Raw genomic sequence first — 25,338 nt, forward strand, 5'->3', positions numbered from 1 at the left:
GTCACAGCAGACCAAGTGATACCTATTTATTCTGGAGACATGATGTCACTCTGCCAAGCTAGGGCCTAAAGGGGCTTAACCATGGAGAAAGAATGGTGAGGTCCAAGTGCCTGAAGCCACTTAGAGATGATTTCTGTAGTATATAAGAAATGTTCAAAAACAAACAAAAGTGGCCTGTCATATTTACTCTTGAATGTTTCTTAAATGCCATGAGACTGGCACAGTAGAGGGGTACACCAGTGAAAGCCAGTTCAAGGGGTTTTTGAATATATATAGCCAGTTCGAGGCCAGCCTGGGCTATGTGGGATTCTCCCGGGGAAGGGAAAAAAAGAACACCTGTAAACTTAATCGGTTTTAAAGGGAAATCTGAGCAGTAAGTGGTATAGGGTAGGTTTGACACTCACAGTGTCTACCCTAGGTCCATCACTGGTTGAGGAGGACCTGTCTTCCCACCATCCATCCTCTGGGAAGCTGTGCTGTCACCTCCTGTCCCAGGTCTATCCTCCACACATGGCTGCTGGACAGAGGAGTCAGGGCTGGGCACTGGGCAAACCTGTGGCACTGCTTACCTTCTGGAACCCTCTGCAGAGTTGGCAAAGGCAGGTCTTCAGCAAGCCCAGCCTGCTTCCCTCACTTTCTGTTACCAGAAGAATCTCACAGGCTGCCCCCAGTCTTTGTCGTCACTCAGGGACGGACATGTGGACATACCGTCTGCTTCCAGTCCCTCAGTCTGCTGAGGAGTCCGGGCCCACTTAGCTTAGCAGATGCTTGCCTGCCCCAGGATGCCTGGAGAGTTTGTGGGAGAGAAAGAGCTTGCCTTCCTTGACAATGTTAATGGTCCGGTGTACACCAATGGGCTCTTGGTAAACATAAACCAAGCCAAGCTGGGGGGTACAGACTTGTAATTCCCACTGTTCAAGGCCAGTCTGGGCTACAGAGAAAATTCCTGGTCAGCCTGGATGATGTAGTAAGACAGCAAGAATAAAGCTGCAGATGCATGTAGGACAGCGGGCAAAGACCGGCCTGGCATGGGGGCAGCAGGCAAGGACCCGCCTGGCATAGGAAGGCCCGGAATTCTATCCGCTGCAATGAAAAAAATCTCCTAGAAGGCAGCATTCCTTCCTGAGTCTCAAAAATAACACTGTGCCTGCGGGGTTCGATTTCTTTTTATATATAGTATATAAAAATAAAAACTGTTTATGGATAGTATGAATATTCTAAACTCAACCCCAAGTCACAATGTAAAATAATGTAAAATATTATTACTTAAGGACCAGTGGGTCAAGACACCTGCTGAGCAAGCCTGGTGACCTGAGTTCAATCCCTGGAACCCACATAAAGGTGGAAGGAGAGAGCAGACCCCATACAGTTGACCTCTGACCTCCACATGTGTGCTGTGTGGTGCTTACACACACACACACACACACACACACACACACACACATTAATTGATATAATAAAATTCTTTTTTAATTTTGTCATTATATTTATGTACAGAAAACTTAGTGTACATTTAACCCAACTTAGTGGTGAGTTCTTTAGCCTTTGCCTTTTCCAGCTTGGCAATTCGAGCCACAGACTTAGGACCCAGGACGTTGCCTCCCCAGTGGCGGCGGATCTCGTCATATCTGTCATTGTAATTGGTCTTGATAGCTTCCACCAGCTTAGCCAGAGGACCCTTGTCTTCCGAGTTAACCTGTGTGAAGGCAACAGTGGTGCACGTCTTCCTGTGGACCAGGCGTCCAGCCTGGCCTTTCCTTTGATGATGCAGTAGGGCACCCCCATCCTTCGACACAGGGCAGGCAGGAAAACCAGCAGCTCAATGGGGTCTACATCATGGGCAATCACCACCAGCTGAGCCTTCTGGTTCTCCACTGAGGTGGTGGTTGTATTGACCCCTGCTCGGAGGACAGATAGCCTCTTAGTTGGGACGTCCCCTGTGCAAGCAGTTTTCTTCTCAGCACAGGCCAGCAGTCTTTGCTTCTTCTGCTTTGTCTCTGGCCTGTACTTGTGGGTGAGCTTAAGCAGCTGAGTCGCTGTTTGTCTGTCCAGGGCCTGGGTGAACTGGTTGATGGCAGGAGGTACTTGAGCCCTTATAGAGGATGGCTCTTTGCTGCTGCAGCCTGATGTAGCGGGGCCATTTGACGAAGCGCGTGAGATCTCTTTTGGGCTGGATGTCCTGCCCAGTGCCGAAGTTCTTGGGTCTTCTCTCAAACAAAGGATTGACCACCTTTTTGGCCTCCTGTTTCTTAACGACGGCGGGGTTTGGGGTCACCTTCTTCCCCTTGGCCTTCTTTCCTTTGGGCATCTTGCTTGGCTGGAGGAGAGAGCGTAAGAAACATTCTTAAGGATGGTCAGAGGACAGTCTTCAGGGGTCCGTTTTCTCCTTCATCACGTGGGTCCTAGGGATCAAACTCCGTCTCCAGGCCTGTGTGTTCGCCATCTTTGCCTGCAGATTCCTGATTCTTTGGAGGAGATCAGCCTTTTGAGCTACTCGGGCCTTCAGCGGATCAGACAAGACCCATCCACATCTGGAAAGCCTATCTGTTTGCTCTGAAGCCCAGGGGTTCAAATGTGGATCTTATCCCAAGTACCTTCCTAGCAACACCAGATAAACTGACCCATAACACACTCCCACTGGAGCTGGTAGGTCTGGCCTGACATTCTCCTACTCAGGAGGCTGAAGGGGGAGCAACACTAGTTTTGTTCAAGACTAGCATGGGTAGCTGCGAAGGCCCGATCTCAGCACTTGGTTTTTAAAGCAGAAGGCAGGGAAACTGGGGGTGTGGCTCAGCGGTAGGGTGTTTGCCAAAGCACATGTATAAAGGACAGAGACTACTTGTAAGAGTCAGTTTTTTCCTTCTCCTGTATGGGTTCTGAGGATTGAACCAGAATGGTCAGGGATAGAGCAAGTGTCTTTACTGCCCAGCCACTTCACCACCTCCCTGCCCCCAATTCTTTAGTGGGACCAGACACATGGCATTAAATAAAGCAAAATCCGTTTTTAATTCCCCTCCGACCCTTCGAGAGGCAATCTTGGCTTTGTGCTGACACATTTGAGAATGTCCCATCCACACGTGGCATCCTGTTTTAGCAGAGAACTAGCTGGCCTGGCACTTGGACCTTCAGCCGCGAGGGGTTGGGATGCCCATAGGTGGCCTTGCTTCCATGTGACTCTCCCAGCGCACCGTTGAAGGCTTTCCTTAGTGAGTGGATGCTCCCTCTTATAAAGCTACAGGCTTCAAGCGTGAGCAAATGACTGCCTGCTCATTTCAGGGTACTCGGACATTAGGGACAAGATGCCCTGTGGTAATTCCTAAGCATCCCTGTTGTCCCCAGAAAGACAGCCCAGGTGGTTTATGTCTCTTGGTGCCTGCCCTGCAAGGATGTTGGGGAGAGAAAATTGGCAGTGGGGAAAGACAGATGGGGGAAGGGATTCCAAGGAGTTTATGCAAAACACAACTCTAGTTCCAAAGTGAGTGAGCGTGGTGGCCCATGGGGCCTAAGTCCTGAATGTCCCAGGGGAAGTGGTTACACGAGCTCTTCATAGTCACAGTACAACAGAAGGTCACAAATCAAGGCATTTCCCAGATACACTGGTGAAGGCAGCAGGCAGGGATTGGAGGCGATCTCTGCTAGAAGACTCAGATGCTGTCTGCTGACATTCGCTTACGTGGTTGCTGCTCTGGTAAGCTTGAGTGTACCAAAAGGATTCATGTGACGGTCACAAGATGTCAGGTCTACCATCAGTGAATTGCTCTTGGGAGGACTTAAGATAAAGCAGGGTAATCTGGACTCGCCCCATTCCAACTCTCTACAACCAAGGTGCTCTTAGTCAGGCTGGTAGGATGTGCACCATAGGCGTGGCCTCGTTTTGGGTACCTCTGCTCACAAGGGTCTACTTCCCGACTGGCGATGACCGCAGGCCCATAGCATCTGCCGTGTGCCAGGTCTGATAAAAAGCACTTTCATTTAACTATCCCAGCAGCCCCAGAGGTGGGTACATGTCACCCACACTTTTTTTGGATGGAGAAACCAAGGCACAGCAGTTACAGGATAGACGCATCCAGTCTACCTGGCTCCAGTCTGTGGCTGCCCCCCCTTTTTTTTTTTTCCTCCTCCTCCTCCTCCTCCTCCTCCTCCTCCTCCTCCTCCTCCTCCTCCTCTTCCTCCTCCTTCGACAAATCTTCATAAACCTCAGCTGGTGTCAATCTTGTTATATAGCCAAGAATGACATTGAATTATTGATCTTCCTGCCTCGACTTTCCACATATTGGGTTCTCGGACATGTGCCACCATGTCCAGTCTTATGTGGTGTTGGGGGTCAAACCCAGAGCTCTGCATGTGCTAGGCAAGCACTCTACCACCCCAGCCACATCTCCAGCCTAGCGTGTGTCTGTGCCTCCTTTCGCAGGAATTACTTCCTGCCCCTGAACTGATTTATGGCTTCTTCCTCTATTGACTTCCTAGTTAATCAGATAGATGGCTGGTTTCCTAGAGGAGCTGCCTGCAAAATCCATCTCCAGAAGTGACAGCTCTGTCCCTTAGGAAAGAGGAAGTGGCCATGAGAAGGACTTCATCTGGGATTACTTCCAAGTCACTAATACAGAGTGCTCTAGGATGAAGAGACTGTTGATAATGGGTGTGTGGACTGGGAGCACCCTGAATCTGGAACCCTCCTCACCCCTAGTAACACCTTCCAAGCCAGCCCCCACCACACACACACACACACACACACACACACACACACACACACACACACATGCTTGTGCTGTAAGCACCCTCTCTAGGATGCCTGTTGAGTGTACTGAATAGTGTTAATTACAGGGAACCCCTTGGATGATGACAGCCAGGGGTGAGCACTGTCATTGTCTGGGCAGGAAGTAGTCACTGGTAGAATAACAGTAATTACTCAACATTCAACAAGTGTTGCATGTGAGGTCATCTGGCTGTGATACTTGTCATTCTGGATTGTTGAGGGCCCCTCATGCTCCGTGCCATGAGCATTAGAAAGGGTATTTTTCTATGCTAGAGGAGGGCTGACCTCCACACTCAAGGGTTTAGAGTAGCCCTGCTCCCGGCTAGAAACTCCACGTGAGCTCAACAAGTATTTGCTGAGCAGCTTTGCCACTCGGGGAGATGTGGAGTGGTTTCTGTCCCTGAGGAACTCTACGATTTAGCAGTGTTATCTCCGGGTATTAGTCAGCTCACGCTATATACAAGTCTTCCTAGAAGGTGACAGCTTCAACAGAAAACACGGCTTTGGTTTATGACTCTCCAGGTGGGCACTCTGGGCTGTGTTCAGTTGGGCTCTGAGAAGGAGAGAAAAGTCAGGGGTGGGGTCTGAGTCTCTCTGTTCAGCTAGGGTGGGGATGTCTTTTCCACAGTAGCCTGTCTGTGAACCATGTGGCTAGCCAGTCTGGCCCTGTCCATGCCCTCAGGACAGAGGGCACCTCTGAAGCTGTCATTCAGAATCTGGGCAGCTTCCTTTCTGCCACCTTTTGTAGATAAAACAAGTAACGAGGTCAGCTGGGATTCCGTCGCTGTTGCTTTTACATCCCTGAGCTGGGATTCCGTCACTGTTGCTTTTACATCCCTGACAGGAACAATCGAAGGGGGAAAAGGTCTGTGTGGCTTCTGATGTTAGAGGGATTTCAAGCTGTGGGGATGGGGAGGGTGTGGCAGTAGGAGTGAGTGACCCAGACTCCTCAGGTTTAATGGACTGGGAGGCAGGCTCTTATCTTCAAAGGCCCAGCCCTCCAAGCCCGATGACCTGAGTTTGAGCCTCAGGCCTCTCACACAATTTAAAGAGAGAATTCGCTCTCAAAAGTTATCCTTGCACCCTCCCCCCCACCCCCTCCCCTCCACAGCTTATCTCAACAATGTTACTAGCTCTAATTTGCTGAAACTGTTAACCTTTTTCCTTCATGCACATCAGGGACTCTGGTCTGTCACTTTTTTTTTTTTTTTTTGAGATTATAATTGAATTACAATCTTTTTGCTTCCCTTTCTCCCTCTAGAGGCTCCCACGTACCTCTCCTTGCTCTCCATGGCCTCTTTTCCCACTGATTGTTACTGCATGCGTACACATATTTATTCCTGTTCAGCCCCTGCGGTTTTACTTATATGTGTTTTCAGGGCTGGCCAGTCGTGTAATGTTGTCCAGTCATGTTGGCCTCGCAGACTGACCAGTGGTAGGGATGGTTGTTGACCTCTCTTTGGTTCTCCGGAGTTCCCTTTAAATGTTTGGCTGCATTAACCAGTGAGTCTGTCTGGGCCTGGAGCTTTTTCCCCACGGCTGCCCCACGGCTCTTCAGGTCTGTCACGCTTCTGACAGCAGGAGGTTCAGCTTCTGTTGGGCACGTGCTCCCCTCGCATGGGCACATCTCCGCATCATCCTCTCTGGCGCCCGCCCTGGAAACCAAGCTTGGGTATTATTTACTTCACCCAGGACCACTACACACACTGGCAAGCCACCTCTGTTTACCTTTGGGCTTCCTGGGCCCAAAAGCTCCTAGGGTGTATACAACCCACTGTTTCAGGTATCCCCATGTCACTGGGGTACCTGGTATACAGCAGGTGCTCAATCAGTGTTCATGTCGTGAATAATGGCTCCTTTGGGAGAGTCTGGTATACTCCCGCAATACGCATCGCTGCCTTTATTGCTGATGTCATGGTTATTATGCCACTGGGTTGGAAGACCTACAGGGGTGTAGACAAGTCATTCATTCTCTGTGGCTTCTGCACTGGGGCTCTGCCAAATTCCGTGTCCCGCCTTTGTCCATTTCCGGACAGAGCCAAGTGCTGGCCTTTAGCCCAGAGCCCCAGAGTGAAGCCTGAAGTGAGCATGAAGCTGGACCATCCAGGGCCTGTGGGCTTCCACTGTCCCCAAGGCCTCCCAGAAGCCTCGACATTCCCATCTGGCTGGTGTCCAGACACCAGCCCAGCAGGCTGTATTGGCCTCTGTCTTCCTGAAATCAGAGGCCAGAGCCACTTTTGGCTGGCAATGCTAAGGGAGTGGGAAAGCCTGGACTCTAGGCGCCTGGGGTGGAGGCACCAGCTCCAGGGTGGGTACCAGATTTCCTCAGTCAGTATGGCCCAGCATTTCCCTGGCTCACCCGTCCCAGTGCTAGGCCAGTACCCAGGGAACAAGGTTGTGGGCGGAGGGGTTGGACTAGAGACTGCCCAGATCTCTCCAACTAACTTAAGTCTGCCTTGGAAAGCCCCGCAACCCCAGCCTGCCCTTGTGTCTGTCCTTCTGGGACTGTTTTAGCTCAGGCCTTGGGTCAGTTACAGGGAGATGTGGCGGAAGGAGCTGGAGGGACAGAGCAGCCATCCAAACAGTAAATCCTCCCTAGACGCTTGGTTCCTCTATACAGATGTGGCTTGTGCCAAAGCTACTTCCTCTTGGCAAAAGTTGAGGTCCCAGGCTCCTGCCTTGGAGATTATGTGAAGGAAGGACAGGAGGGGACCCCGGACTGCCTGTAGGCCCGTCCTGAGCCCTTCCCATCAACAGCACCCTGCTAACAGTGCCCCACAATTCTTAGCAAGGTGAGAGTGGTGTCTGGAGAGTGTGGTATTGGAGAGCCAGTGAGTCAGCAGCCTTTCTATGCTTTCCTTAGTCTCTGAATCTGTGAAGGAGCAGGAGAGAGGAGGACAAGGGGTTAGGGTCTGCTCTGAAGCCTTCAGAAGCCTCAGTTTGCCGTGTGTGGAGTGGGGCTAATGAGCCCTTGCTCAGCTTCTTGGGTCTTGACACTAAGGCTGTATAAACCCAACTCTGCCCTTCACACGGCGAGTCTGGGGGATCCTCTGGGCACCCTCCTGGGTCCATCCTAGCTCCTACAGGGCTTGGAGTTCTAGCTGCCCACAGTGGGATTTGCTGGTCATCCCTGAGGAATGCCATGTGTAGATGGCTCAGCCTGGGGCAGCAGCAGCTGCTGAGGCTGCACATGGGAAGGGCAGAGCCAGGAGAGGGACAGGGAGAGTGGGAATGCCCTCGGCGAGAGGCGGACTTGTATCTAGGGCGCTACAACCGGCTTGGGTTATTAAAAGGAAAGGTGGCAGGAGAGCACAAAGAAGTGTGGAGATAGAAGGAACGAAGACAAAGAGGGATGGAGTAGCAGGAGAGAAAAGAAGGCAAAACGTTTGCCTGATGACCAGACAGGGATGGCGGTTAGCTACACAGAGACGCTCCGGTAACAGGAGGGAGGGAGGGTGTTGTGTGTAAGAGGAGGAACTTTGAGTGCAGCAATGAGGCAGAGCTACCTCAGCCCAGGGAGGGAGAGAAACTCCTGAAAGTTGTCCTCCTCAGCGCAGTGCGCCCCAGCGCACTAAATAAACAAAGACGTTAACAGGCGGCCAAGACGGCTCAGCCGGTAAAGGTGACTACCTCTGGCCGGACTGCCCTTGTTGGACTTCTGGAAAGAGAGAGAGAACCAGCTCTGCAGCTAGCCTCTCATCGCCACAAGCATGCAGTGGTGTGCCCATGCCCACGGTCACACATAACATAAATAAACGTAGTAAGCATTTTAAAAGGAAGTTAATAAGGGGCTGAGGAGACAGCTCAGTGGTAAAGTGCTTGCCTTGCAAGCAAGAGGACCAGAGTTCAGATCCCTGGGATTCATGTGAAAAGCAGTCAGGAATGGTAATCACAGTGTTCAACATCTACCTCCTCCCCTCCCCTCCCTCCTCCCCTCCCCTCCCCCTCCCTTCCCCCTCCTTCCTTCTCCCCCCCCTCCTCCCCTTCCTCCTCTCCCCCTTTCCCTCCCCTTCCCTCCCCAACTCTTCCTTCCCTCCCTCCCTCCCTCCCTCCCTCTATCCTCTCCCTATACTCCCCTCCCTCATTTCCTCTCTTGTCTCTTTACTTCCCCAGTCCTCCTTTTCTTTTTGGGGGGACAGGCCTTCCTGTAGTCCAGACTGGCCCCAGACTCACTATCTATGCCACCAAAGCTGGTTTTGAGCTCCTGGTCTTCCCACATCTACCTGAACACAAAGCTTAACATAGTAATGTCCTCCAATTAATTGCTTTAAAACTTGAATGGGTTTGTTTGAAAGGATGCTGTGTATCACTACTAAGTGGTATTAATGAGAAAGCATCTTCAACTAAAAGATGCTATTAAATTCTAGCTATAAGTAGGGCGGGCGGGAATGGGGAGACAGCAATGGAGACGAGGTTGACAGCCAGCTATGTCATTTTCCATGGGGTATTCAGAAGGGTTAGAATGTGCTCTTCCACACCGTGAGGAATTAGTGTTAGCTAACGCCATGTTGGTGCACATCCAAAATCAGGCCTTGGGCTGGCAGGATGGTTCACTGAGTAAAAGCTACCAAGCCTAATGACCTGGGGATGACCGCTAAGCCCACAGCTGAAGAAGAGAACCAACTCCCAAGGGTTGACATCTGATTTCTAAATACATTGTGTGGTACGTGTGCCCTCCCACTAATTCACACACACATCCAAAATAATAAAGAAACTGGGTTTTGTCTGAATACCATCCTTTGGAACAGCAGTTAAAGCTTCTATTCGTCTTCTGGGGGTTTGCAGTCTTGTACGTGTGCGTGTTTGTGGTGTGTGAGCAGGACTCTGAAGAACACCGTTACAGCTCTGGCGTTTGTCCTGGTGACTGGGCCTTTAGGCAGTGCTGTGGCATTCAGCCTGGCTGGCTGGCAAGCTTTTATTGGAAGGTCAGGAGTCCAGTTATTTGGAGGCAGCGTGTGGTGGCACTGGGCGTAATGCAGCATCAACAAAGGGGAACTTGTCCCTTAGTGGAGAATTGGAGGAATCTCTGAGTTGGTGAGCCAGCTGCTTCAGGGATGGCTGCCCGGACCTCCCTGAATATCTTCTGTAGCTTCACATCTCCTGGGTCGTGTGATGATTTCTAGCCTCAGAGACGAGTCCCTGCGTGAGCCCCCAAGCCTCAGTCAGTTCTAGAGGGAAAAATGGAGGGACAGGAAGCACATCTAGGAGAGAGATCTGGCAGAGGGGTAGAGTCTGTGTCCAGGGCGAGTCCGTCAGAGGTGGCAGGGCGGTTGGTACCAGAAACGTTCAGCCTTGGGCAATTCCATTTCATACCTGTGGGCACTCAAACTATTGAGGTGGGAGCTTCATGCAAGCTGGGTCCTTACTTTACCTGGGAATGTCCCCGTGACTGTGTGGAAAGTATGAAGCTGAGTGGAGAAGCCAGACACAAAAGTTCACAAACTGTTCCAGTCCATTGTCGGGTGCCTGAGTAGACCAATCTCTGGACTACTCAGCTGGGTGGGGAGGAATGACACCATAGTGGTTACTTGTTTCGTGTTAGGGTGACAGGTTCTAGAACTGGGGAGTGGTAATAGAATATAGTATTTGAACATAGTACCACAAGGGGCGAATTTTATTTTATTCATATTTTACCACAATAAAGCATCTTTCCCTGAAAATGTTATACATATAATGACACATCATTTCCTGTGTGTGTTATGCATGTGTGCATGTCTGTGTGTGGATGCCCTCACTGGTGTGTGAGTGTGTGTGTGTGTGTGTGTGTGTGTGTGTCCGTGTGTGGACCCCCTCACTGGTCCTTGTGCACTTGTACATGGCCAGAGGTCAGTGTCCGTTGTCTTTCCCCATCAGTCTCCACCTTATTTTTCAAGACAGGCTTTCTCATGAACCTAGAGTTCATCATTTTTGCTAGACTGACTGGCCAGGAACTCCAGCCTCTGGCCACCTCCTCTCTTCTGTGTGGGGTGGGGGTGAGAGTTAACAGGTACACCGTGTCACTTTTCATGAGGATCTAGACTCAGGTTGTCCTGCTGTGCAGCTCCTGGCCTACAGATGACTCTGGGAATGGTTCCCTTTTCTTCTTATCTCTCCAGTTTCTTTCTGCCCCTCTATATCTCTTTCTCTCTGTCTGTCACACACACACACACACACACACACACACACACACACAGAGTTCTAGGCTCAGGCTCCAGGATCTGGCATATCTAGGCCAGCCCTCTGCCACTGAGCTAGACCTCCATCCAGCCTCCAGAGTGCTTTGTGATTATAAAGGAAACGTAAGTAAATAGGCAGACCATCACCAGCTGACCAGCCGGCCCCACCAACCATGTGACAGGCGGACACTCTGACTGCAGGTGGGATGTACTGAAGCCACATTCCTTAGGGAGCACTCCTGCTAAGGAAACAGCCTGCACCGAATCATGGGTGTGGTGAGTCTTAGCTATCAACTCAATGAGATCTAGAATCACTGGGGAGACAGATCTGTGGCTGTGCCTGTGGAGATTATCTTCTCTAGGTTACTTGAGGTGGGAAGACACATCCACTCTGGGTGGCACCATTCCCTAAGATGGATTCTTCGCTGCACAAAAAGAAGAGCTGACCACAGACATCCATTCCTTTTTGCTTCTTTCCTCACACATTGAGTGCCTTCCATGCCCTTGAGCAGGATCATCTTTCCTGAGCATGGTATAGGTCCTGACTTCACGGTTGCTTCCTGTTCTGTATTATTCAGATTGTCCTATCAGAGTTTAAAAAAATTACCCAGAAATCTCAGGGGCTGAATATCTAGTCTTGTCAATCATAATCTCAGTCCAAGGTGTGTGGCTTGAATGTCACTTCCCTGTACTGGCCCGCCCTAAGTGCAAGGGATTCTGGGAAGTGTCGTTTTCCTATGGGATCAGAGAAGAAAATGAAATCATACCATGCATTATAAGTATATTTCAGGAGCCAACATTGTTCAAATGTATATGTGAGCTGAACTTAGTGGCACATACCTTTAATTCCAACACTTGGAAGACAGGTAGGTGGATCTTTGTGAGTTCCAGGATAGCCTGGTCTACTTGGTGAGTTCTAGACCAGCCAGGACTACATAGTAAGGCCTGTCTCAAAGAACAAGAAGCAAAAAGTCCCCCCAAAATGTATATATGTGCATGTATGGTGTGTGGTATGTGTGTACATGTTCCATAGCACACATGTGGTGGTCAGAGGACAACTTTGTGGAGTCGGTTCTCTCTGCCCACTTGGAAGTAGGGTTCAGGATTGAATTCAGGTCGTCAGGTTTCCATTGTTGATGTGACAAGTTTTTGTAGATCCATGCATCTGGCCTCTGTTGCCTTTGAGATAGGGCCTTGTGCAACTTAGGTTGGCCTCTTGGCCACAAACTCACCGTATTGTAAGGATTTGAAAATATAACCCTCCCTCCCCCACTTCCCAAATGCCGGGATTATAGGCATGCGCCTCAAGCTTGTGCAGTGGTGGGGAATCAAATCCTGGGCCTCCTGCATGCAAAGCAAGAACTCTACAAGTCTCATCTCTGAATTAGAGATTTGAATCGCCCTTCAGGCCTGGGCTCCACCTGGATCCAGCACTGCAGAGGCTCCAAGCGGGAAGGTGGGAAGAGCTGTCGTAAAGCTCCTGTTAATGGTTGTTGATTTGAGCTTTGTCTTGTTGACAGGTTTGGAATCGTCGCGCCATCTTTGTCTCCTCATTCCTCTCTGAACTTCCTGCTGCCTTCGCTGCCCTGTGAACATGTTGGTGATTCTTGCCTTCATCATCGTCTTCCACATCGTGTCTACGGCACTCTTGTTCATTTCAACCATTGACAATGTAAGTTCCTGTCCCGCCTGCCACTGAGGAGTCCATAGGTCAGGGTGGATATCAGGGAGTGAGTGACTGGGATCTGGGCTGTCTTCTCTGCCAAGGCTTCTTGCCCTGAGCATCCGTGCTCAGGTCTGGATGAGGTCCTGATGGCGTAGTTGATGAGGTGCTCGGCTCCCAGAAGCCCCTGAGGGTGGGCACAGCTCTCCTGCAGTTCTCAGTCTCCATACCATTGTCATGTGTACTTAGTTAACGCTTCTGTTTTTCTATTGAATGTTTTTATATATTCTTTAAATTTATTTATTTTATTTTATGTTTATGGGCATTTTTCCTGTGCACTTTGTGTTCACCACCTCTGCTTGCTTGGTGCTCAGAGAGCTCCAAAAAGGCTCTTGATGCTCTGGAAATGAAGTTACAGGTGCTTGTGAGCCACCATGCTGGAAATTGAACTTGGGTCCTCTACAAGAGCAGCCAGTGCTCTTGGCTGGACCATCTCTGAACCATCTCTCCAGCTCCTATTTTACTTTTTAAATTAGAATACAAAATAAGGTCTTCAGAGCTTCGCCTGTTATACTTCAGATGAAGAGCTAATATCTAAAATACATACAGAACTGTAAAACTTACACTCACACACACACTCAGGTGTACACACCACACAGACACATACACTTACACACAAGGGTGAATTCAGCGAATTCAGCTCTCCTGTGGTCCTCAGCCTACACACACGCACACGCACACACACACACACGCACGCACACACACACGCACACACACACACACACACAGAGGGAGAGAGAGAGAGAGAGAGAGAGAGATAATAAGTGGACCAACAAACTGAACAGATAGTTCTCAAAATAAATACATGTAGCAAATAAATCTTTTTTAAAGTGTTCAACATCCTTAGCCGTCAGGGTAATGCAAATCAAAACAACTGTGAGATTCTACCTCACCCTTGTCAGAATGTCTCTCTCTCCTCAGGAAAACAAATGACAACGTTCTGTTCAGTGGTGTAGCCACTGGTAAGTTGCCCGGGTTCCAGTGAATAACCCCACCCACACTCATGCAGACTCGCCCAATTAAACTCCATCAGTCACACAACCACCAGGCAAGACCTGAAAGTAAGAAGAAATGGTTTGATGGAAAGAGGAGGGGTTCTGTAGGGAGGAGGGAGGAGGGCTGAGAGGGAGGAGAGGGCGTCATGTATGTATGAAGCAGTCACAGTCACAGAAGTTATAGAAAACAACAACACCTCCTAAGGATTTGAGGAGGGGTGGGGGAAGGGGGAAGGATGCTAGGACACATGTGAGGTGGATGTAGGGGGAGGTACGGTGTAGGGGACGGTCAAGGGCAGGTTGGGAGGAGGGAAGACAGGAGCAGAAGCCATCAGGACAGATTTACTTTGACAAGTGGCCGAGTGAAACCTAATACTGTGTGTCTTGATTATTTTTTAAGTAAGGTAAAAATAGAACTGCCACGAGCCCAGCTATGCTATACACCCAGGAGGGTGAATTCCCAAAGGCCCTGGACCCTACCACGGAGATGCCCACACACCGTGCTTATTGCCGTTGTATTCATGTGAAGGCCTAGCAACACCCCTGGCTTTTGTCACTGGGTGTCAGGCTCCCTTCCACTCAGAGTTAAAGGAAGGCTTTCTCTAGATGTTGATAGCTGTCTTACAGGGAGCAATATTCGCCTGTATGACCTACACAGGTCATCCCCCAGGCAGTCCTTATGGACTCCCCAGTAGATCTCAGGAGTGGAACTTTCTAGACTCCCCATAGGCCCCTCACATGTATCTTGTTCCTTCAGAGTCCACCTGGCAGCTGTATTATAATAGCAAGAGAGTATTTGATACCCTCTCGGCCCCTGGCAGGAAGTGATGCTTCTCACAGACCTGGTCCTGTCCCAAAGGTCGGGCTTCATCTCACCATTTCAAACAGCACAGACTGTTTAAGGGAAGAAAACTGCAGAAGGCCAAGTCAGTTGGGATCTCTAGGAGTGTGTGTGTGTGTGAGATTGTCTGATATTTGTGTGTGTGTATGTGTTTGTGGTGTTTGTGTACGATAAATATGCATGTGTATTTGTGTGGTATGTGTATGTGTCATGTGTGTGAGTGTATGTACATGTGTGCGTGAGTGTTGAGTGTGTGAAATTTAGATTGGCTGACATGAGTTGAGTGGGCCAACAGCAGCTGTCTTACACTGGAGAGGTTAAGGACCTCATAGTCGCTCAGACCACAAGGCTGGATGCCTCAGCAGCCCCAGTCTGACAATGAATTCGGAGGACTCCTGGAGAGCTGTTGGTATTCAGTCCCTGGTGGATGGCCACACACAGCATTCCCATGTCAGCAAAGGGTGGTAGCAGTGGTAGACACCAGCACTCAGGAAGAAAAGGGCTTGCACATGTGTGTGCACCTATACACATGCACACACTCACACACACACACACATCCATACACATGCACACACTGCACACACACACACACACACATACACATGCACACACACACACACACACACACACACACACACACACACACACACACACACACACACACACACATCCACACACACACACACACCCCCACACCATCACACACACACACCCTCATCCACACATGCACTCACATACACATACATATACATATATGTACAAACTCACACACATGTACACACTCACACACACACACACATCCATACACATGCACACACTCACACACATGCACACACACACTCTTACACACTCTCACACACTCACACTCTCACACACTCACACACATTCACACATACACACATCCTACACGTGCACATACTCACACATACATACTTATACACAAACTCTCATTCTCACATTCACTCACACACACTCACATACACTCACACACTCAAATACACTCACAAAACATACATACATCCATACACATGCACACACTCATACACACTTATACACTTACACACAAACACTCTCTCTCTCTCACACACACACACACACACACACACACACACACACACACACACACACACACTGCTTTCCTTCAGCTTCCTCCCATTTAGGCCACCAGCTCACTGGGTAGATAGCTCTGCCCATATTCAGGGCAAGCCTTATTTTCTTGTGTTACCCTCCCATGCCAGCCTTCTTTGGAAAAACCTCCATAGCTACATAGAAGTGTGTTTAGACTCTCCTAGTATCTCTTTGTTTAACCAAGTGGACAGCCATAGTTATACATCCCAGGGGTTAAAGTGCACGGTGCATATGGCTCCCAATGCTGCCCACATATCCACCCCATGTAATCATAACAGCAGCAACATTAATCATTACACCTGTCCATCCGATGACACCCTTGGCAGCACTCAGCCCACTGAAGTGCATCATCCTGGGGTGTCTGGGGGGTAGGGACTTGCCTCTGATGGTTCCCAGAGAACCCCCAGTCGGTCCTGGCCCTTGTGACACTGTAGTAGGCGGTAGAGCCAGGACTCAAACCATCCCAGAGACTCCTGGTTCGGGACACTGCCAGGGCATATGAACACAGTGCGTCTGTTGGAGGGTCTTTCCGAACTGCTGACTGGCCCAGGCTGTGGTCACGTAGATGCGTTGTCTTGGAGCTGCCAAGGAAAGGGCCCACAGTGTAAGGAAAATGGTACTGAACTTTTTGTTCTAGAATTTTTGTTTTTGTTTGTTTCCTGCATCAAGTCCTTTGGGATTCCAGCAAGGTTGGGTTAGTGAAAGGGCTGGACAGGTCTTGGGGCAGGAATGTGCCCCCACACCCAGGTGTTTATCTTAGCATGACATATGTTAACTGAGAGGACGGGCGGAAGTGTGACAGCCGTGAGACAGCCCGACCGACTTCAGTCTTGAAATCGTGCTTGCCCTGTGGACCCTGTGGACCCAGTGCCCAGCCTTTAAGGGAGGGAAAGGAGAGGGCTGGGCTAAGGCAGAGAGAATCTATCCACTGGACACAGGATGTTCCACTTCTAGTTTTCATTTTAATTCTTTTTGTTTGAATACTTTAACATTTAAGCATTTGTTTATATTTTTCATCCCTCTTGAGGGGGGCACGCGCCGTGGCACATGGGCGGAGGCCAGGGAAAACTTTCTGAAGTTGGTTCTTTCCATCCACCATGTGAATCCTGGGACCAAATTCAGGTCACTGGGCTCAGCGTGGAGGACCTCTCTTCATTCCTCAGACACCTCCCCAGCCCAGGGAAACATTTTTGAAATTAATTTTTAGGTTTACAGAGTAGTGGGTTTAATGGTGGCATCTTCATACCTGTGTGATGTTGGACTTTGTTCTCATGGCTCTCCCTCCCTCTGCCCTTCCTTCTCCCCTCCCCTCTGCCCTTCCTTCTCCCCTCCCCTCCCTCTGCCCTCCCTTCTCCTTTCACAGTTAGCACTCCACTTCTGTTCATCACGTGAATTCAGTTACATTCTATTTCCCACCTCTTCTGGGTACTGATCCAGCCCTAGTCCCATGGCCTATAACCACACACATGAGTACACACACATACACATAAATACACACACACACACACACACACACACACACACACACACACACACACACACAGCCCTGAATCAGTTCTTCATGTAAGAGAAACTCGAGTGTTTGTCTCCCTGAGCCTGCTGTGCTCACCCACTTTCCTCCAAACATTATGATTTTATTTTTTTCTTATGTGTACACGTGCCATGTTTTCTTATCTACCCATCAGACAGCCGTCTAGGCTGGTTCGTCTCCTGGCCCCTTGATGTTACCCTTTCTTCTCCACATTCTCCCAGCCGTTCTGGTAGAACTGGCCTCCATTTATCCTCAGTGTATTTTCCCCTGGGCCATGAGAACATGAGCCACCTCAGATCCTTCTGAAGACTGCAGCTGTGAAGACCTGCAGCTGTGAAGACCTGCAGCTGTGAAGACCTGCAGCTGTGAAGACCTGCAGCTGTGAAGACCTGCAGCTGTGAAGACCTGCAGCTGTGAAGACCTGCAGCTGGGCATCCCATGGGACTCAGCAGAGACCCAGAACCGATCTGAGGCTTCTTGACTCACCAGTGTGCATTTGAACAAAGTCCCCTGGGGACTCACTCACGCTCTGCCCTTTGGGAAGCAGTGAGTCCTGAGATGGGCCCACATTTACTTCTTGGCCCAGCGGGACTCGGGATCTGTTTCCTTAACCAGCAGCTTCCATTCGCTTTGCAGGCCTGGTGGGTAGGAGACGGCTTCTCAGCTGACATCTGGAGAGTGTGCACCAACAGCACAAACTGTACAGAGATCAATGACCTGAGCGGTACCGAGGAGTTTTCAGGTAAGTGTGGGTGGCTGGGGCTTCACCATCCCCATCTCCCCTCCCCACCTGACTCAGAGGAGACCCAGTCAGGCCCAAGGCAGCAGATCTGGCCTACCCGCTTGCTGCTGTCCCTGTAGGCCTGCTGAGCCCCAGCAACAGCAGCTGTGGTTGTAAACTGTGCCCAGAAGCTGTGTTTTGGAGCCTCTGTTCTTGGTGTGCCTCCGTGTGGGAATTTCTGTATTATTGCTTTTCAAATCAGGGGTCAGTGAACGACCAAATGCAGCCCAAGACCTGCTTTGGTGTGGCCCATGGGCTAAGTAAGAATGGCTTTGACATTTTAAATGAGATGTAAACCAACCAGACCCCACCAGAGCTCCCAGGGACTAAACCACCAACCAATGAGTACACATGGAGGGACCCATGGCTCCAGCCGCATATGTAGCAGAGGATGGCATTGGTGAGCATCAATAGGAGGAAAAGCCCTTGGTCCCATGAAGGCTTCTTTCCCCAGGGTAATGCCAGGGCATTGAGGTTGGAGTGGGTGGGTAGGAATGGGAGCATCCTCATAGATGAAGGGGGAGGGGAAGGGGGGATGTGAGTTGGGGGAACGGGATACATTTGAAATGTAAATACATAAAATATCCAAGAATAAAATTTAAAAAATAAAAGAGATATAAAAAGAACAAAATCCCAAAAATGAAGAAGGAGAGGAGGAAGAAGAGGAGGAGGAGGAGGAGAAGAGGAGGAGGAGGAGGAGGAGGAGGAGGAGGAGGAGGAGGAGGAGGAGGAGGAGGAGGAGGAGGAGGAGTAATGTGACCAGAAACCTGAAGCAATTTATTGCCTGGCTCTTTCGTGGAAAAAAATTAATCGTGCCAGCTCTGACTTCTTCCACATGTAAACTTATTTCCTATGTTAAACAAATGTATCTGAGCTGTACTGTATCATCAGTGGTAAACAGGTGTCATGAGCCCTGGAAACAGGAGGAAACGTTAACTAAAAGCCAGAGACCCTCAGTGAAGTCTGACCCAACTGACTCCCTCTGTCTCTGTTCGTTAGAGGCCATGGCACTAACGAGGCCACCAGAGAAAGCCTGTGGGAGTCAGTTCTCTGTGGCTCCAACTCAGGTTGTCCAGCGCGGTGGCGGACGCCTTAGCCAGTGAGCTCTCTCCAGCCCACCCTCTCCCTACCCTCTTTTGTTCTAAATAAAACCCAAGTGCAGTTGCTGTTCCTGTAGCTGGGCATGGACTAGTCCTGAAACCCCACGAGGGTCCAAAAGGATGTGTGAGATGGGGCAAATGCACTTGGAACCTCGCATGCCTCCTCCATACTGTAGTTTCTACATGACTTACGACGCCAAATACAATCTCCACGCCGTGTTTCACTGTGTGGATCCGGTACGATACATGGCAAATTTAGATTTTGATTTCTGGAACTTTCTGGGCTCTCCCTTCAACTGACACTCCTCAAAAATGGTTGTTGAGTCCAAGAACACAGAGGCTGCTGCTATGGAGGCCTGACTATCTTAGCGGGGATTATGAGGCGCTAACACTGCAAGCGAGACCATTCCTGAGGCCTCCAGGGACGCTGAAACCACAGCAGGGTCACAGCCCTCCCCCTGACTGACTTTCTGCTTTAGGTGCCCTCGCTGGGCTTCACCCAAATCATGGGCCACCAGGGGCCTACTCCACAGCTCATCACCAAGGAACTCTCTTCTAAAAGCACAGAGCCAGTTTTCCTCACAAAACAATTTGCTTCGTCACAGGATATGAATCACCTGGGCTACTTGCTAAAAATGTATCCTCTTGGCACCCACCCAGAGTAATGGTGGCTGAATGAGGAATCTGCATTTTAAATAAAGCCATCCTAGATGGTTCCTTGGAAAATTTAATAAGTAATGTTCAAAGTCACGGGGTCACAGGCCCACTTTGAAATTCCCTAGGAGACTTTAGAAGTGTTCTCAGTGCCTGGTGTTCCGGTTCATTTTGTCTCAGGGAAGTCTGGTAATATTTTTTTAGAATAGAGCTATCATTTACCAACATGAAAATGAATGCTTCTTCAGGGCTCCTCGTGCAATGGGTTTTGACAATTGTTTATAATCCTAGCAGGCCACCATTGAAAGCAAAGCAGAGAGCATTCCTAACACCACACACGTTAGTTCCTTTGGCCCATTCCCCTCCATTCCTACCCAGGGAGCACTCCCTTTTCCTGCTAGCTTATTTCCCCCTGATCTTGGACATTGAGGGGCAGGGGCAGGCGATGTTTGTGCTGGAGAGTGTGTGTGTCTGACATAAGGAAATAGGACGCAGGACCAGGTGCTTTCTGTGGGACACGACGTGCAGCTGAATCACAGTAAGATCCGTTGCTGCCAATGCCTCGTGGAGCCTTTGCAATCTAAGCTCCCTCCAGCCAGTTTCAGGCAAACTAAGAGGTTGAGCCCTGGCTGTTGCTCTTTTTCTGTTGTCTCCTTTTCCCGAGCCAAATGGGTAGGAGCTGCAGTCCAGAGCAGGGAGAAGCCAGAGTTCTAGCACCATCCTCTGTTCAGGTTGGTCTCTGGTCAACTGTCTAGCTGGAGGAGAGGGAGGTGGGCAGGAACACCGCCAGGCAGCACCGGCGTTCCCACTGCTCAGGTGTATCCAGTCTGTGGCCCACAGAGCATAGTGACTAGGAATGGGGTGAAACACCATGCAGTGGAGTCACTTAAGACATGAGCTTACCTTGGCTGTGCAGGCCTCAGTATGGATGGACACGCTTGGCTGCAGACAGACCTATGACCCTCTGTCTGAAGCCTTCATCTTCTGCCCACAGGTTACTCTGTGATGCAGGCGGTGCAGGCCACCATGATCCTCTCCACCATCCTCTCCTGCATCTCCTTCCTCATCTTTCTGCTCCAGCTCTTCCGCCTCAAGCAGGGAGAGAGGTTCGTCCTGACGGCCATCATCCAGCTCATGTCCTGTAAGTGAACCTAGAAGCGGCATGTACTGCCTGTACACACATGAGACAGCCTGTACACACATGAGACAGCCTGTACACACATGAGACAGTCTGTACACACATGAGACTGCCTATGTTGCCTGTACACACACGAGACATCTTGTGCTGCATGTACACATGAGACTGCCTGTGCTGCCTGTACACACATGAGACAGCCTGTACACACACGAGACATCTTGTGCTGCCTGTACACAAATGAGACAGCCTGTGCTGCCTCTACACACATGAGACAGCCTGTACACACACGAGACATCTTGTGCTGCCTGTACACAAATGAGACAGCCTGTGCTGCCTCTACACACATGAGACAGCCTGTACACACACGAGACATCTTGTGCTGCCTGTACACAAATGAGACAGCCTGTGCTGCCTCTACACACATGAGACAGCCTGTACACACATGAGACAGCATGTACTGCGTGTACACACATGAGATAACCCTGTACACACATGAGACAGCCTGTGCTGCCTGTACACATATGAGACCACCTGTGCTGCCTGTACACACATGAGACAGCCTGTACACACATGAGACTGCCTGTGCAGCCTGTACACACATGAGACAGCCTGTACACACATGAGACAGCCTGTGCAGCCTGTACACACATGAGACAGCCTGTACACACATGAGACAGCCTGTACACACATGAGACAGCCTGTACACACATGAGACAGCCTGTACACACATGAGACAGTCTGTACACACATGAGACCGCCTATGTTGCCTGTACACACACGAGACATCTTGTGCTGCCTGTATACATGAGACTGCCTGTGCTGCCTGTACACACATGAGACAGCCTGTACACACACGAGACATCTTGTGCTGCCTGTACACACATGAGACAGCCTGTGCTGCCTCTCCACACATGAGACAGCCTGTACACACCCGAGACATCCTGTGCACCCTTTACACACACAAGACAGCCTGTGCTGCCTCTACACACATGAGACAGCCTGTACACACATGAGACAGCATGTACTCTGTACACACATGAGATAACCCTGTACACACACATGAGACAGCCTGTGCTGCCTGTACACATATGAGACCACCTGTGCTGCCTGTACACACATGGACAGCCTGTACACACATGAGACTGCCTGTGCAGCCTGTACACACATGAGACAGCCTGTACACACATGAGACAGCCTGTGCAGCCTGTACACACATGAGACAGCCTGTACACACATGAGACAGCCTATACACACATGAGACAGCCTGTACACACATGAGACAGCCTGTACACACATGAGACAGCCTGTACACACATGAGACAGCCTGTGCAGCCTGTACACACATGAGACAGCCTGTACACACATGAGACAGCCTGTACACACATGAGACAGCCTGTACACACATGAGACCACCCCCTGCGCCCCACCCCGCCCCCACACAGGCCAGGAAGTGACTCTTTAGAGCATACACTATTCAACAGTCTGCCCGATCAAAGCCTGCTGTCCTCATCCTTTTCCTGGGCTCCCTCTAGTGGAGAGCTAGGGCAAACAATAAATCCCAAGTTCAGGCCTGGCCGGGTAGTGCTGGTCTCTTGGATCCACTATTCCTGCTCATCTCTCTTGCACACACTAAGGTCACGAACTAAGGTCTTGTGTTCCTTCTCAGTCACCACTTTGGATGACATGTAAATGTAAGGTTAACTCAGAACAAACAGACCATTGGGTGCACACACGGCCGCTTTCTGGCAAAATGAAGCTCTCCTCCTGTAGCTTGCAGAGCCTCTGCATCGTACCCCACCAAAATCACTGGGAGAGGGGAGTGGGGGAACACCCAGGAAGGAGAAGCCGGAGAACACTCATTATGGAGGGGTTTGGATTTAGGGGGAAAGGGAAGGTGTCCCCAAAGCTTGAAGCCTGAGCTTGGGTCTGTGAGGATAGCAACTGCAGTGTACCATGTGGTGTCTGGGTGTGGAGTAGAAGAAACAATATGGCAGGCAGGAGTGCTGGGATGAAGAAGCCAGAGCTGTGAGAGCCGCATTGAGGAGGACTAGACCATGACTCGTAAGCCATGGAAGGGACTTGAGGTCTGTATCCTAAGCTGGTGGGAAGCCATTAACCAATGCTAGGCTAGGTCCAGATTATAGCACAGTCTGCAATATTTCTGAACCCCGGCTTTGTTCCTGTCAGGTCTGTGTGTCATGATCGGGGCTTCCATCTATACAGACCGGCGGCAAGACCTTCACCATCAGAACAGCCAGCTCTATTACCTACTGCAAGAAGGCAGCTACGGCTACTCCTTCATCCTGGCCTGGGTGGCTTTTGCCTTCACTTTCATCAGCGGCCTCATGTACATGATCCTGAGGAAGCGCAAATAGGTGTCGGAAGCCCGGCCACTCTCCCACACTATGGCGTCCAGTCACATAACCATTTTGTATATAATCATTTTTTTGTGGTTTTTCTAGCAAACATTGTTTCCTTTAAAAGCTTTTATAGAAGAAGAAGAGAAGACAGAGGCAGAGAAGAGGAGTTTCTGCGTTCTTGGGATCACAGAGCAGACCATGGAGGCTGGCATTCAGAATGCTTGCCTACCGAAAGTCTCAGCAAGGCCCAGCAAGATCAGCAATGTAGAAATCTACAGGATGCCTCTCACGGGTGGCTCTGCGCTGTGGGTGTGGCCAACGGTGGGGAAAGCCAGTCTTTGGGAGCAGACTCTTTGTAGGTGTCTGCCCTGCCCCCTTCCCCTGCCCACTCCATTCTGACAGCCACAGTGGGATGATAAGGTCCAAATTTGGGATATCTATGCTCAGATATTAAACCTAAGTTCATGTAAGAAGTGGGCAAAGACTAGCCCTGGTTTGTCTGTAAGGAACCCAGAGTTTCCCAACCCCCCTGCCGTGAATTAGGTCATCACACAAATTTGTTGAGGTTTGCTCATGTTTGCCTTAAGGATAGTGACCCCTTAACCCAGTTGTCATGTTTAGGCACTGAAGGTCCATAGGTAGTTCCTCAGGGCATCTATTACATGTAGGCTCACAAGTCTACTTCCAAGACCCTCAGAATCCTTTATCAAGGGGGTGGTGGGCCTGGGTGTCCGAATTTCTCATGAGCTCCCTGCAATATGCTAAATGCACTAAAGCCAGGGGTCAGCCCTAGAGCTGGGGGAGCAAAGGCACCTTGCGAATGTCACCAGTCTCATCACAATGAGGGGGCCCCACTGCCAGCCACATCTTGGCTTCCACAGCTGCTTATATCTGGGACACTTGTGCTCCACCCCCAGGCCACCAGCCTATGCCTGGAAGGCGGGCTGGTCAGTCTCCTCCCCGACTACACTAGAGGGTCTCTCTTTTTCTCCCTGCCCTTTCTAATGTGGATGCTTCCACTTGGCCCCTATTTCTGTAGCCTCAGAAGAGCCATCTTCCATTCATTCATCCACCCATCATTCAACATGAATGAGTCTAAGTGCAAGGGATACCCTTTCCAAACAATCCCTCACGAGACTCAGTCTAGTGAAGAACACATACCAGAAGACAAATGGAGAAACTGCCAACCATAATGAAACAGCAGGGATTCGAACCCTCCAGGGTGAGGGGGGCCACTTTCTGTGTCTGCTTTTAAGTACCTTGAGAGATCTTGATTGCTCTGAACAGAGGTTCCCTTGTCCCAGTGCCATTCATTGGGTAGTGCCCACTGGGTTCCACCAGAGAACACTTCTACAGAGCATCCTTTACTCCCCACAGGGAGACAGGAAAGGAATCCCTGGGCTGTGGCTCTTAAGATGGTCCTCAAAGAAAAACCCAGTCCTTTCCGAATGTGCTCGGAAACCGGAGGCCGCGGGGAGGTTTTCAGTAGAGCTGGAGGAGGGATGTGCCACACCCGAGACTCAGGGAATCTATGATGGCAGCCTTCCCCCTCGATACCCTTTCCATTTTTGAGCATGAGTTGGAGAGGTGACCCTGGGACAGGTGTGTATCTGTGTTTAGACACATTTGCATGTGAGTTGCTCAAGGGAGGGGATATTTGCCAATAGCTCAGTCCCAGTGGAGCTGGGGGATGTTGGGATCTGAGTGGCTTTTAGGGTCATCATTGGCCACTTCTTCAGTACAAGACTGACTTCCCTCCCTTTCTTCTATCTTCCTTTCCTTCCTTCCTTAGAGGGACTGCCAAGGTGACATGGGGCAGCGGCAGGACAAATGATCACCTGTTGCCTTAATGTACTTTCTACCGCTTACTGTTGACTTAGAGTTGGCTTCGTGTCTTGTGAGTCCCAAGGAAGGAGTCCTCTCTACCTCCCCCTTGTGGCCTTTTCTGTAATAGCTGTTTAACAATTGTTCTGATGATCATGATGGAAACAGACCACCTCAGAAACAGAGGCACGAAAGTCTGAGCCCACACAGATTCCCACCTCAGAAACCCCCAGGGCTTCTACAGAAGTGCCCTTGTCTAATGCAATGGGGATGGCCCTGTGGGTTTTCTCTGCTTGCTGCTGTGGCCAGCTCAGTGGTGGCATGAGAAGTGCTTCTCTCCTGTTCTATG

At 50.2% G+C, this 25,338-nt stretch overlaps 1 protein-coding gene and 1 pseudogene across 1 annotated transcript in view; one reads left to right on the forward strand and one right to left on the reverse strand.

The window, feature by feature from the left end:
- The window catches only part of Emp2 (epithelial membrane protein 2), a 33,130-nt gene extending 9,487 nt beyond the window's left edge, over nucleotides 1-23,643 (forward strand). The window contains exons 2-5 of the mRNA XM_032913917.1: nucleotides 12,435-12,586; nucleotides 17,769-17,874; nucleotides 20,662-20,808; nucleotides 22,993-23,643. Coding sequence (XP_032769808.1) covers nucleotides 12,509-12,586; nucleotides 17,769-17,874; nucleotides 20,662-20,808; nucleotides 22,993-23,180 — 519 coding nt within the window. The 5' untranslated portion in view covers nucleotides 12,435-12,508 and the 3' untranslated portion in view covers nucleotides 23,181-23,643. The remainder of the gene's footprint in view (nucleotides 1-12,434; nucleotides 12,587-17,768; nucleotides 17,875-20,661; nucleotides 20,809-22,992) is intronic.
- On the reverse strand, nucleotides 1,514-2,308 carry LOC116910092 (annotated as a pseudogene).
- Nucleotides 23,644-25,338: the final 1,695 nt, after the last annotated feature.

This window comes from Rattus rattus, chromosome 9 (assembly GCF_011064425.1).
Source record: "Rattus rattus isolate New Zealand chromosome 9, Rrattus_CSIRO_v1, whole genome shotgun sequence".
Classification (NCBI taxonomy): Eukaryota; Metazoa; Chordata; class Mammalia; order Rodentia; family Muridae; genus Rattus; species Rattus rattus.